This window comes from Fusarium oxysporum, chromosome VIII (genome assembly GCF_013085055.1).
Source record: "Fusarium oxysporum Fo47 chromosome VIII, complete sequence".
In the NCBI taxonomy this organism is placed as follows: domain Eukaryota; kingdom Fungi; phylum Ascomycota; class Sordariomycetes; order Hypocreales; family Nectriaceae; genus Fusarium; species Fusarium oxysporum.
This window is the reverse complement of record NC_072847.1, coordinates 612,320-624,584: the sequence shown is the minus strand read 5'-3', so window position 1 is coordinate 624,584 and position 12,265 is coordinate 612,320. Positions and strand designations below refer to the sequence as shown.

At 48.9% G+C, this 12,265-nt stretch overlaps 5 protein-coding genes across 5 annotated transcripts; 4 read left to right on the top strand and 1 right to left on the bottom strand.

Moving 5' to 3' along the window:
- Window positions 1-294: 294 nt before the first annotated feature.
- On the top strand, window positions 295-1,659 carry FOBCDRAFT_321693 (uncharacterized protein; the record flags this gene model as incomplete). Its single annotated transcript, XM_031189125.3, has 5 exons — window positions 295-649; window positions 705-841; window positions 886-1,158; window positions 1,206-1,349; window positions 1,398-1,659. Exons 2-5 carry the CDS (start codon window positions 753-755, stop codon window positions 1,657-1,659), a joined length of 768 nt encoding a protein of 255 aa, XP_031036390.2. The 5' UTR covers window positions 295-649; window positions 705-752.
- A 522-nt stretch (window positions 1,660-2,181) lies between these two features.
- FOBCDRAFT_46312 (P-loop containing nucleoside triphosphate hydrolase protein) lies at window positions 2,182-3,484 on the top strand. Its single transcript, XM_054706421.2, has 2 exons — window positions 2,182-2,350; window positions 2,406-3,484. Exons 1-2 carry the CDS (start codon window positions 2,318-2,320, stop codon window positions 3,261-3,263), a joined length of 891 nt encoding a protein of 296 aa, XP_054562396.1. The 5' UTR covers window positions 2,182-2,317; the 3' UTR covers window positions 3,264-3,484.
- Window positions 3,485-4,520: 1,036 nt separating this feature from the next.
- Window positions 4,521-6,687, top strand: FOBCDRAFT_204874 (S-adenosylmethionine decarboxylase; the record flags this gene model as incomplete). The annotated part of the gene is made up of 2 exons (XM_054706420.2): window positions 4,521-5,987; window positions 6,424-6,687. 2 exons carry the CDS (start codon window positions 4,521-4,523, stop codon window positions 6,685-6,687), a joined length of 1,731 nt encoding a protein of 576 aa, XP_054562395.2.
- Window positions 6,425-8,221, bottom strand: FOBCDRAFT_46304 (Nin one binding Zn-ribbon like-domain-containing protein). Its single transcript, XM_031189130.3, has one exon. It carries the CDS (start codon window positions 8,113-8,115, stop codon window positions 6,775-6,777), a length of 1,341 nt encoding a protein of 446 aa, XP_031036395.2. The 5' UTR covers window positions 8,116-8,221; the 3' UTR covers window positions 6,425-6,774.
- Window positions 8,222-8,893: 672 nt separating this feature from the next.
- Window positions 8,894-10,695, top strand: FOBCDRAFT_228727 (uncharacterized protein). The gene has a single exon (XM_031189131.3). The coding sequence runs from the start codon at window positions 9,295-9,297 to the stop codon at window positions 10,558-10,560; it is 1,266 nt and encodes a 421-aa protein (XP_031036396.2). The 5' UTR covers window positions 8,894-9,294; the 3' UTR covers window positions 10,561-10,695.
- Window positions 10,696-12,265: the final 1,570 nt, after the last annotated feature.

Below are 12,265 nucleotides of genomic sequence, written 5' to 3'. Positions count from 1 at the left end.
AAAAAAAAGCAATGCATACGCAAGGATAATGATAGTTTAATTACTAGGCTCAACCGAACGGTTGGGTTGTTATCAGGCAGTTATATGACAAGGATCTAAAACCCCAGACTTCGACACAGACTTCTCCCCGGGCATCTGCCCTCAAGATTACGGCTCCGGAGTCATGACGGGTGACAAGCCCCGACTTGGCACGGGAGGAGGATCCACTCAATAAGCGTGCTCACAGCCTCAATGACCCGTTGTAATATCGCCTCGCCCTTGGCAACAAGCCAACGCCATGTCACAAACAAGCAAAAAAGATGTCGCAAGCTAAGCTCAGCAGGGAGTACCTTGTAGATAGGTGCCCGATCTCGACTGCAACACAAATCAAGATCCAGACGGACCAATTAGAGACTCCAATCGGCCTCGTGTCTAAGCCCGAATGTTTCCCAACTTCCCCTATTCAGGCCAAGACGGGATCTCACTGACAGAGGCTCAACAAGGGATCGCCGTTCTTGGGATAGCTTGGCAAGGAACACCAAGAAGGGAATTGCGCGTCACATTGAATAGATTCAGAGATAGCGGGTCTGTACTCCATATCACAAAGTCATGGCTTGGAGTGATTCAGGGCTGTGCACAAGTATAAGGATGTCTCCCTCCTCCGGTTTTCGTAAGTTTATCATTTCATCTCTACAAACAAGATGGCTTCATTATTTCGACGACAGGACCCGGACCCCGAGCTGTGTGTGAAGTATGCTCACTTTGCTTCTCATATGGTACGATGGCAGTTCGGGATTATCTATTGGACCCTGTTTGTGTCTAATTTACTGGTCTTGTTTATTGCTTCGTGGACATATATCCGGTGCGTGACTCGGACGTTTGAATGATTTGATCTAACAAGAACAGTGGCCAAGCAGCTATGGAGAAGCTTGCTCATAATCCTAAAGCACGAACGAAGCGAATACGGCAGTCTGTCATGATGTGTCTTGGATGTGTCTCTGTCTCAACAGTCATTGTCGTCATGGAAGCGTACTCCATTTTGGCTCTTCAGTTTTGCGACGGTGAAGACCTCATCTCACTTTATTGGTCTACCTGGACCATGATCCAAGTTGGTTCATTGATTGCCATGATTGGTATCATTCTTGCAATGGCACATACCCTTCGTGGAAGACAGCATCCGTAAGTTCTCGTCTATCATGTTACACTCAGTCTTGCTAACGGTTCAGACCATGGGCACTTGCATTAGGTACACCCGTTCTTGTGATTGCCGGATTTCTTCATCTATTCCATGATTGCACCAAGAAGCGAATTCGAAGCCGTCGCCGAAGAAACGACTACGATGATCCCATGGGGCCTCCAATGAGTCAAGCGTGAGTACTCAGTGCCGTTACTCCGAATGTTTCGACTAACACAAACAGTAACACAATTTCGGTCAACCCCGATGAAGAAGAAGACATCGAATACAAAGCACAAGTAATCGGGCTTACATTCGATGGTGGTCCAATCATTCGATACACAGATGCTGTACCCGAAACCCTACCTGAACATGCTCAACTCTTGGGATACTGCGCACAGAGCAAGCCTATCGTCATGTGTAAGCGTGAGACTGTTCAATTTCTGATGGACTCTCCGGCACGAGTACCACCATCAGCATCACCGGCTTTCCGCAAGGGTAACTGAGACATTCTGTTTCGCACCTTGCAAAGCTGAGGCATCCAACGGCGACAGGGGATGAGATAAGAATCTGAGCGTCAAAGCACGCCAAGACAAGGGAGATGCGCTTTGACTTTATGCGTTGTTGTCGCCTGAACTAGCAGGCATTATTTTTGGGTTTCTTTGCTTGGGTTTGCTTGGGTTTGCTTGGGAGTTTGCTATAGATACAGGATAATGGCGGTGGACATAAAGAGGAGGAATGGGATGGGCATGGTTTGGTGTCATGGCGGTCGGAAAAGTGGCTTCATGATACTGAAGATAAGATACCCTTGCGATAAGATAATAAATGGTTTTGTGCTTTCATAATTTGTTGCATAAGATGTGCATAGAATGTGTCATCGAGATCAGTGATGTCAGCGATGATCTTTGATCTAGACTTTTTGAGTTTGACCGATGACGGAGCTTTTCTTATCGATAGCGGGGTGAATGCCCCTCATCGCCGGTTCGGCCAATGTTTTGATCGGCTTAGTAAATAGCTTTCAAATCAGAGGCGATCAACGTGAAGATTCAGACCACGACATTTATTCACATACTGCGCGCAAAGCTCGTTTAACAACGATTCCTTCATCTGCGACACATTCTCTACGACTCGTCAGACGCTACATTCATTCACATCTTCACCGCGATGGGCCTCACCAAGGTCAAACACATCATCCTGGTATGTTACCCTACGCTCGCTGGCTCGCTTGGTCAAGCTGTTACTCACCAAACAGGTCCTCTCAGGCAAAGGAGGAGTAGGCAAATCTTCAGTCACCACACAATTAGCATTGTCGCTCGCTTCAGCCGGTCACTCTGTCGGTATTCTCGATGTCGATTTAACCGGCCCTTCAATCCCCCGCATGCTCTCAATCGAAGAGTCAAAGGTCACACAAGTACCAGGAGGATGGGCGCCCGTGTTAGTACATGAAGGAGACTCATCCAAAGGTCTCGGGTCTCTACACGCGATGAGTCTAGGCTTCCTCCTCCCAAAGCGAGGCGACGCAGTTGTTTGGAGAGGACCAAAAAAGACAGCAATGATCCGACAATTCCTCAAAGACGTACTCTGGGATGAAACCGACTTTCTACTCATCGACACACCACCCGGAACAAGCGACGAACATATATCCCTCGCCGAAACGCTCCAAAAGGACGCACTGCCCGGCCAGGTCGCGGGCGCAGTAGTAGTCACAACACCCCAAGCCGTCGCGACAGCCGACGTACGAAAAGAGCTCAACTTTTGCACCAAGACCAACATACGGGTATTAGGAGTCGTGGAAAACATGAGCGGCTACGTGTGTCCGCATTGTTCCGAGTGCACCGACATATTCGGGTCAGGAGGAGGGAAGAGCATGGCGGAGGAGTTCAAGGTTCCGTTCCTGGGGAGTGTTCCGATGGATGCGCAGTTCATTTCTCTGGTTGAGGAAGGTAGACGACCTACTTACCCGTCTGGTACGACGGTGAATGGGAAGGATATTTCGGGGACGAACGGTGAGGGAGAGGGAGAGAGTTTGGTTGATAAGTACCGGGATTGTTCATTGTTTCATGTTTTTGGAGATATTACAGAAAAGGTCATGACAAACGTGGCTAATTGATCCACTCATGTCTGCGACCAACATCAGGCAATTGGCTGTTGAGTGAGTGTTTGTGTCTGTCTGTCTTGAATGCCTGCAAGTCTGTCGTTTGAGTGTCTCATCACAAGCAACTTCAACGGCATTGACTCACCCAGGCACATGCATTTACGAATAAAGCCATAATTGGCTCACTGCAGACTCACAGCCTCTTCAATGTGCATCTCTTCCAAGAAAGTTACAATGACGAAACTCGTGTGGCCATTACAAGGATCTCCAAGCCCTGCCCCACCAAACCCAACACGCCAACCCAGTAAAAATCACCCTCCTCCCCTCCCAAAAAAGCTCAGCGCGGGTGGAATTTTTCTTTCTCTCGTAAAAAAACCTGCAGTTTTCGGCCCAGAAGCCGGGGACACGCTCTGCTTCCCCGGGGTCGTGGCACTGTACTTGTACCTGGGATTGGGCAGGATTTGACGAGTCGCACTACGTAGCTCCCACTAAACTGTACCTTACAGCTGTTTGGGTTGGGCTTGGAGAAATAGCACCGCCTTATTGAGACCTTAGCACATCGGATCGGGATGAAGAGAAATTTACTCTCTGCTCGCAAAAAATAAACCCCAACCCCTCCCACTTCTGTCAAGAGACCCAAAATTCTCTCACCGACAGAGTAACATAAACAAACAAGCATCAGTTACTTGTTCTTTGGCTTTCCATCTGTTATCCTCTTGTCTCTTCCTCTTTATTTTGCCTCGCATCCTCTGTTCGCACTGCTCACGCGACCGCAAACTTGGTTACAAGTTCAATGTCGAATAAACGTGTCTAATCTGTCAAACAATCGACGGTTCTCTCGATACCGTCACTGATCTTTCTTGGTTCCTTTACTGGGCTTCTATGCGGCCGACGGATCTTCTGCGCTTCCTCTTCTCTCGACCTTCCAAGTATGATTCACTTGACCTCAAATCATCAGAGACCGACTGACCACTGGAGCAGGCCCCGATAGCACCCCTTCAACGCATCTACCGATAATCACCTCTTCCAAGTAACTTCTACTGCCACAATTCCGTCAAAAGAGCTCTACCACTTCATCCGCTCGCGACCTCCCTAACGTCCCCGAGACGTTACCCCCCGATCGATCGATTGCTGCTGGCTCCGCCAGCATCTGAACAAGTCCCCGTACCTGTGGGCCTACTCTCTCAAACAGACGCCGCATAGTCTGTTTGAGCGGCAGCTAGTGCTCCGCGGACTCTGCCACCGGGCAAAGAACACTGACCAACCGCCGCCATGACCTCCGTCCCGTACAACTGCACCTTTTCGCCTGCCTCGGCTACACCTCATCTGACAATCAACCATGATGTAGCCGCCGACCTCGACTCGACCAACGCTTTTGAAGGTCCTGAGAAGCTTCTCGAGGTTTGGTTCGCTCCTAGCCCGACGACTCTGCCTCCTACTGCTCCCGTCAATGGCCTGAAGGCAGTTCCAGCTGATACTTGGGTTCCCATGCTTGATATGGTCAATTGCAAGGTCCTGTCTGTTCTTGAGAGTGAAATGATGGATGCGTATCTTCTCTCCGAGTCGAGCATGTTTGTCTTTCCTCACAAGATCATTCTCAAGACTTGCGGAACCACTACCCTTCTTCTCGGCCTTCAACGAATGCTTCACATCGCCGCCAAACATGGATTCCCATTCCATAATGCCAATTCGGCCGACGACATTCAAGCAGCAGCGACTCCATACCGAGTATTCTACAGCCGCAAAAACTTTCTCTTCCCCGAGAGACAGCAAGGCCCCCACCGCAGCTGGAAACAAGAGGTCAAGTATCTCGACGACATGTTCGACGGAGGTAGTGCCTATATGGTAGGCAAGATGAACGGCGATCACTGGTATCTGTACCTCACCTCACCCAACCAGCAAGCCCTCACGCCACCTCGTACACCCGGTGAGGTCGAAGGCACCAAGATCCCCGTCGGGACATCCTTCAATGGACTCCCAAGCAGTTACCATGACGAGACGCTCGAAATCCTCATGACGGATCTCGATCCCGAAAACGCCAAGCAGTTCTATCTGTCGCACGCGAGTGCGGTCGCCAGCGACAAGATGGCTGCAGAGGCGAAGGATGCACGCGAGGAAGCCATCAACAGCCTTGGAGGGCTTGCCGAGACTGTTGACGAGGTTGATGTTTTCGCGAACGAAGACGACACCATGCTCGACTCAATTGAGGCTCTGACCACTGAAGGTCACGCATTGGGAACTGTCGTCTCGGAGAGTTGCGGCCTCTCCAGCGTCTACCCAACCAGCAAGTATCCCGATGCGCGAGTCGACGCATACCTGTTCAGTCCCTGCGGCTTCTCGGCTAATGGCGTCGTCCCTCCTGAGGCTGGCAAGGGTGAGCATTACTTTACAGTTCACGTCACCCCCGAGCCTCAGTGTTCCTTCGCTTCATTCGAGACCAACGTCCCTGGTGGTCAGAGCGGACGTACCACGACTGAGATTATTGAACATGTTGTAGACATCTTCAAGCCCGGTCGTTTCAGCGTCACTCTTTTTGAAGCAAAGGGTGCAGCTCAGAACCCATACTGCATGGGCGATGATGATTCCAACAATTGGGCTGCCAAGCGTCTTGTTGATCCTGTTCGAGGATACAGACGCATTGATCGTATTGTTCACGATTTTGAGGATTACGATCTTGTCTTTCGCTTTTACGAACGTGAAGGATGGGCTGGAACTAAGAATGCTCGTGTTGGAGAGCCTGTTAGTCCTACCAAGTGATTCTCACTGACATTTGGACCATCATTTTTGTCATTGTCATTGGACTGTCATTTGTGTCAATTGGAGGATGCGATGGATGATGTCAACTTTGTTGTTTCTTGAGATAGTTTCGCTCTTTGAGATCGCTTTTGAACATGTATTTTGAATTGATCATTTTGCGACCACTTTTGCGACAGCCACTGAATGATGCCCTGTAATGATGATCAGAACCTAAAATTAGTGCATGCACGCTAAATCAAGCCTGTACCAGGTGTACCCAAGGATGACAAAAGTTTGTGTGAAGTAAAGTCTGTTGACAGTGCACGCTTGTGTCAAAATTTTGTCCCCCAAACTCAGTCACCCCAGTCAAAGCTCGATAACGATAAGCCTTGCACGTGATCTCAGCCCCGTCAAAAAATTCTTTGCTCAATCTCTCCAGCAAAGCTTCAGCATCACCAAAACCTCACAGTCAATCACATCAACCGCCAAAATGCATCTCATGTACACCCTCGACGCCCAAGGCAATCGCCTGTACACACTCAAGAAGGTCGCCCAAGGACAAGTTACCAAGTCCGCCCACCCCGCGCGCTTCTCCCCCGATGACAAGTGGTCGCGCCAGCGCGTTACTCTCAAGCGACGATTTGAGCTTCTCTTGACTCAGCAGAGTATGTCCTCCACTCTCACTCTCGATGATCTGTACTGACTGACTTCTGCAGAGGAACAATAAATCATCACATGACGGGCGTTACGGTTCAGTTTGGGCGTTAGACTAAAAGTCTCAATACAACTACTAGTGCTTCTTCTTCGAGTTTACATTTCGTCCCGCTCCAACACGAATCTTTTGACCGCCACCTGCACGATGCCCCGTTAATAAATCGGGCAGATAATCCTGATCCATGATATCCTTCTTCCTCTGACGTCTCTGTTCCTCTCCCGCCCGCGTAAACTCCTTCTGATCCTCCGCCAGAATGAGATTATTTCCCCAGCCATTCTTTCCGCCCGCGTTCTTTGGAAGACGACCATTCGCAGACCCGTGAACAGGCTTGGGAACACTGTAGACATTTCCACGGTTATTCCACTGAAAGTTCTTCTTGAGATGGATCTTGAAGTTGCCGTGCTCATCGGTCGAGCAGCTTACTCTGTTGAGAGTAGGTTGGCCGCAAGAGGGACAGAATTGCTTGTTCATCTCTTTTGTGATCTTGAAGCAGCCGTGGCAGCGTAGAACCCAGTTCTTGAGATGTGTGATTCGTGCGAGGGATGGTGCGACGAGGTTGAGGTTCATTCGGAGAGCGACGTTTTGCATGGCGTAATCGGATGTGAGGACTGCGGCTTGGAGGGTCTTTTGGACGGGCGCTGAGGGTGCCGCTCCAGTGTCTGCTGCTTGGTGCTTCTTGAGGTTTGAGGGGGTGATCCAGCCGCCTTCATCGTCGGAGGCGTCGCCGTCAGATGCCTCTTCAACGGCTTCGATTGTTTCGTCGGCCTTTTCGCCAGCCTCCGCTGTCTCTGCGGTCGTGTTTGTGGCGGTCTCTTCGGTGACCTCTGTGCCTGACTCTGTGACCTTGGGCTCTGGCTCAGCTACAGTCTCTGCGACAGTGTCCTTTGCCTCTGTAGACTGACTGGACTCTCCAACCGTAGGCTGCTCAACAGGGTTCTCGATTGTGAGATTGTCAACAGCCTTCTCTAGAGTCTCCTCAACCTTCTCAGCCTCAGCCTCAGTCTTAACCTCACCCTCAGCAGGCTTGTTTGGCTTCCCATTCAAACCCTTCTGACCAGGCGTCTTTCTCAATCTCCAATCACCTCCATTTCGCTCACACTCCAACTCATACCCTAGCGCCAAGACGTCAATATCGGGCTTGCTCAAAACGGCCAAATCTCCTGTTCTTCTCGCAAAGTCTCGAATGACTTTTACACTCACGGGGTTGGGCGATCGTAGGGTGATGAAAGGTAGAAGCGTCGTCTCTACTCGTGCTCGTGTGGCAGCATCTCGAATTTCGGAAATAATGCAGGGAAGTGTGTAAAGTTGTTCAGCTTTAGCTCGAAGGGTATTCGCGGGAGGGTCGTTCTTGATGAGAGGGCCTGTATCAAGTACAAGGCTGTGAATGGGCTTGTGAGCCGTTGCGTCTGAAGACATGATGATGGTTACCCAGTGTTTGGGGGTTTAGATTGGCGATAATTTCTGTGGTGTTCATCGCGGGGCAAACTTTGGAAATTTTGGGAGAGATAAGAGATAAGATAAGATAACCATTTTGTCATCGCACGTGCATGACCTGGCAGTTGATGCTTAAATTCATCAGGCAAGGCTTAAGTTCATCAAGGTGTCACTCGTGCATAACGTGCATTATTAATTGTTGCTATTGAAGTGATGCCGCCATCTATTGACATGTTGCTCTTAAATTGATACCGCCATTGAATTATTGCTATTGAACTAACATTCTCATATTGCGCCATACCTATTGTCATAGTCATTGACACGAAGGGCGCTACACCTTGTCCTGACAGTGACTCTTCACAGGGCGTAGTCGACATGACAAGGTGGTGGATTAATAATGGAGAATGCCGTCAAAACTTACCGTGATGGTCTCGGAGGGTCACCCGAGGAAAATAGTCTGCTCTCGCGTAAATCTGTGGCTTTTTTTGCTTTCCGTGACTCGAATTTCAAAGGCGTGCTATTTCTGCCGACTTCGGATTCAGCCGTAAGACGGGGGATAGATGATGATGAATCTGACAAATGTAAGATGAGAAACAAGTGCAAACTCAATGAATGGCAACAACGAGGCTAGACAACAGTAGCAGAACAGAGCAGAGTAGAGACAGTGAACGAAGCTGTCACAAAAAAAACTTCTCATCACTCGATTTTTACGTACAAGACCCCGCTGTAAATTGTCAGTGGACATCTACAGAACATCTACAGTGGGTCCATCTCCAAATCTCCAATTCTGAGGCCCAAGATGAACATGTCTTCAGACTTATCAATCGGATAAACGGGTGTAAGCACGTCCTCGAAATGACGAAGAATAAGCTTAGCTCTACACGGCTTAAATTCCGCTTAAAAATGACTACGCCATGATCTATTTCCAGGCCGGGGTCGGATCGGATGTCACCATTTTTTTTTACATACGCCCTACAACATGTCAACAAGCTAGGGATGGTATGGATGGATGGATCAGTCAATGGGTCAATCACAACAGGGCGCAGATGGACAGAGACAGAGATATAAATCCTGGGGGTCAGCTGAGTTGGATTTTGGTCAATTCTCATCACTCTGAGCTTCACTTGAATCACTCAAACTTGAACCTCTTCATCACCTACAATGGCAGCCAAGGTTCCATCGTTTGTTGACGTTCAAGTCACAAAACTACCCAACACTCCCCCAGAGTATGAACATCTCGGCATTCATCGAAACGGAGGCATTCATCCTTGGGGCTCAGCACATGCACTGGCCTCAACTCTGAAAGGAAAAATGACAAAGAAACCAGAAGTCCAGATCCTCATCAATGGCCACTTCAACTCCAAGGTGTACACCACCAACTCTGAAGTCTCTGGCGTCGTCAACATCACACCTGCTAGAAACACTCGCTACGATCGACTTGACATTTCTCTTGATGGACTTAGCGAGACGCGAAGGGATGGTCCTGACATGACACACATGACATCTCATCGATTCCTTCGCTTAGAGATGCCAATCGACGAGTATCCTGCTGAAGTCCTTGAAGCTGGCGTCACTTACACATTTCCCTTCATCTTCAATATCCCAGCCCATCTCTCCTCTAAAGCATGCTCCCACAAGACCAACTCCGAAGACGTCTGGGAGCGACACATGGCATTGCCTCCAACTCTCGGCGGCTGGGAAAAAGACGACATGGCACCTGATATGGCACGAGTAACATATAGCATCAAAGCCTATGTCCTCACGCGAGCCAGGCAGGGATTCAACATTGCCCTCGGCAACTCCCATGCCATCAACGTCATGCCAACGTCTTTCGAGGAGCCTCCTCTGAACATCACCGAGCGAGACGATTTATACAAGATTGAGAGGTCCAAGAAGGTCAAGAAGAACATCTTCTCTGCTTCACAGGGTCGAATCTCTGCAGTGGCGGCTCAACCAGCTGCAATTCATCTCACCAAAGAGGGCTACGAAGCTAGCGGGTCTTCAATTCCCATCAGTTTCACTTTTGAACCTTCTGCTGCTGATGTAATTCCTCCCCAATTCACATCTGCTTCTCTCAAGATCCAAGCGCATACTTGGTTCCGCGATCAACCAATGATGAACCTACCAACACAAGGATCTTCAGTTGCAAACTTTGGATATCCATTCTCAGTGTCTCTCCCAAAAGCCTCTCCCAAGGTCCAATGGACTCAGAATGTCGACATGACAAGCACCAAGGATTCACCTGTTTTTCACACAGCTACAGTCGAAGTTCCCTTCAAACTGCCTACAGCTGACAAAATGTTTGTCCCAACATTTCACTCCTGCATTATTTCACGAGCATACACCGTCAAGGTCGTTTTGGAGGGCGACGTCAAGATTGACTTGACAGTCCCTGTCCAAGTGGTTATGGGAACACCCGATGTCTAGGAAACTTTCGTTAGTGTTGCTTTGGGCTAGTTTGGCGTTTTCAGGATGCTCCAGTTTGACGAGAGATGAAAAGATATCCAGGCGAGCATTATCCGATAGAGTTAGATTTATTAATAGTAATTGTTTGTCATGCCGTTACCCAGGTTCCCCAGATCCACTGTGTAGCTGAAAGCTTGGAATGTGCCGTGTCCACAGTCTGCATGTCATGCCAAGATAAGATGCCGACCGTTAGCTTCAAGTCCGGGGTCAGATTGTCAAAGTAAGGATGAGTGAGCGTAGTTAGAGTCTATGATTCCTTGTAAGCATGAGGTGTATGCATGTAACGCGTCACGTTGGCTATTCAAGATTCGCGTCGCAATTAACCGTGGATGCGACGCAACCAATTAGATGACACGAAGACCACACAATGGGACAAAGCCAGTCAGACTGCCAAAATCTCTTTGGGAAGTCCCGGCCGCTGCGTGAATGAGCCGCATTGAAGCCGTCGCTGCCGATAGCGGCCGTTGGATCTTACATCAGCGGGAATAATGACGAAATTGCTAGATGAATTTAACCCCGGACTTTAGAACGCTGTTAAGATGCTGAACAAGGGTCATATTGCTGAACCGGAGCTTGTTGTGAAAACGTAGGGTAAGATGGTGAGTTTAATGAAGTCAGCAGCAACGAGACGTCAACGTCACACATGCTCATAGGCCAATGGTTTGTACGTATTTGAGGTCAGCTCAACAGTTGAGAAGACTCAAGTGAGGACTTAATAACACTACAAAGCAATAAGACACGTAAGAATTACCCCATTAACAATAACTACGCAATTGTCCACATCGTAACAAAACCATGACTAGACAGGCTAAACTACCCTACGTCAAAGCCAGGTGATCGGCATTCTCATTACCATTCTAGCCCATCCTGCATAAACTAACTTTTAGCTCAATTTCACCCGTTAACTACCGGCCATTACGGAACGCCCTCTCCTGCAAACTCAAAACTCCAATCTCTCACGTACAAATAAACCCATCTCCAAGTCTAGAACTGTCCCACGATATTCCTCAGCCTCCGTGCACTCGGGGTCGGCCGTTTACGGATGCCTTGACTCGGGGATTCCATTAGAAATATGAATCACATCACAGATCGCTGGTTTCAGTGGGCCAGCAACTCCACAGCATTACGAGAGAAATACTTTCTCAGCCAATGCGGTCCGACATGACCAATTGGTTCTGTTTCAATGACGGATTTTAATCTGGCCTCTTTGGAGTTATCAAGATAGGCCTGTTAGATAGGCGATGCAATGCACTGATCACTGTAGAACCCCGAATACCGAAGCCAGTGTTTCGCAGGAGATGAGCCATTTGCAGAGACAGAGTGAATGACTGACTGACTGACAGACTGAGAGCGTGATGGCCATTGAATAGTCGCCTATTTTAATCAGGCATTACAGCGCGTGTTCATCGTATTAGCGGCTAGATCATCCCCCCAAGTCAAGTGATTTAACCGCGCCTCGATCACCAAATACCTCAGTCCCCGAAACCTCACGCTCAAGCCAGAATATTCCACCTAATATCGTACCATACATTTCCCATGCATTAAACTCCTTCAAATCACATCAACATACGCTATCTCGAGGCCACGAAATAAAAAAGACTCAATGGTCAATGCTTGGCACCCCTGCAAGCCTTTATCATTCCCCATACCCCCAATCGCCACCCCT

Bases quoted from the DNA above. Each gene is read 5' to 3' on its own strand.
- FOBCDRAFT_46312 (XM_054706421.2), top strand. From the start codon at position 2,318: ATGGGCCTCACCAAGGTCAAACACATCATCCTG. The intron at 2,351-2,405 runs GTATGTTACCCT...CTCACCAAACAG, and splicing joins AGGTCAAACACATCATCCTG to GTCCTCTCAGGCAAAGGAGG.
- FOBCDRAFT_46304 (XM_031189130.3), bottom strand. From the start codon at position 8,115: ATGTCTTCAGACGCAACGGCTCACAAGCCCATTCACAGCCTTGTACTT.
- FOBCDRAFT_228727 (XM_031189131.3), top strand. From the start codon at position 9,295: ATGGCAGCCAAGGTTCCATCGTTTGTTGACGTTCAAGTCACAAAACTA.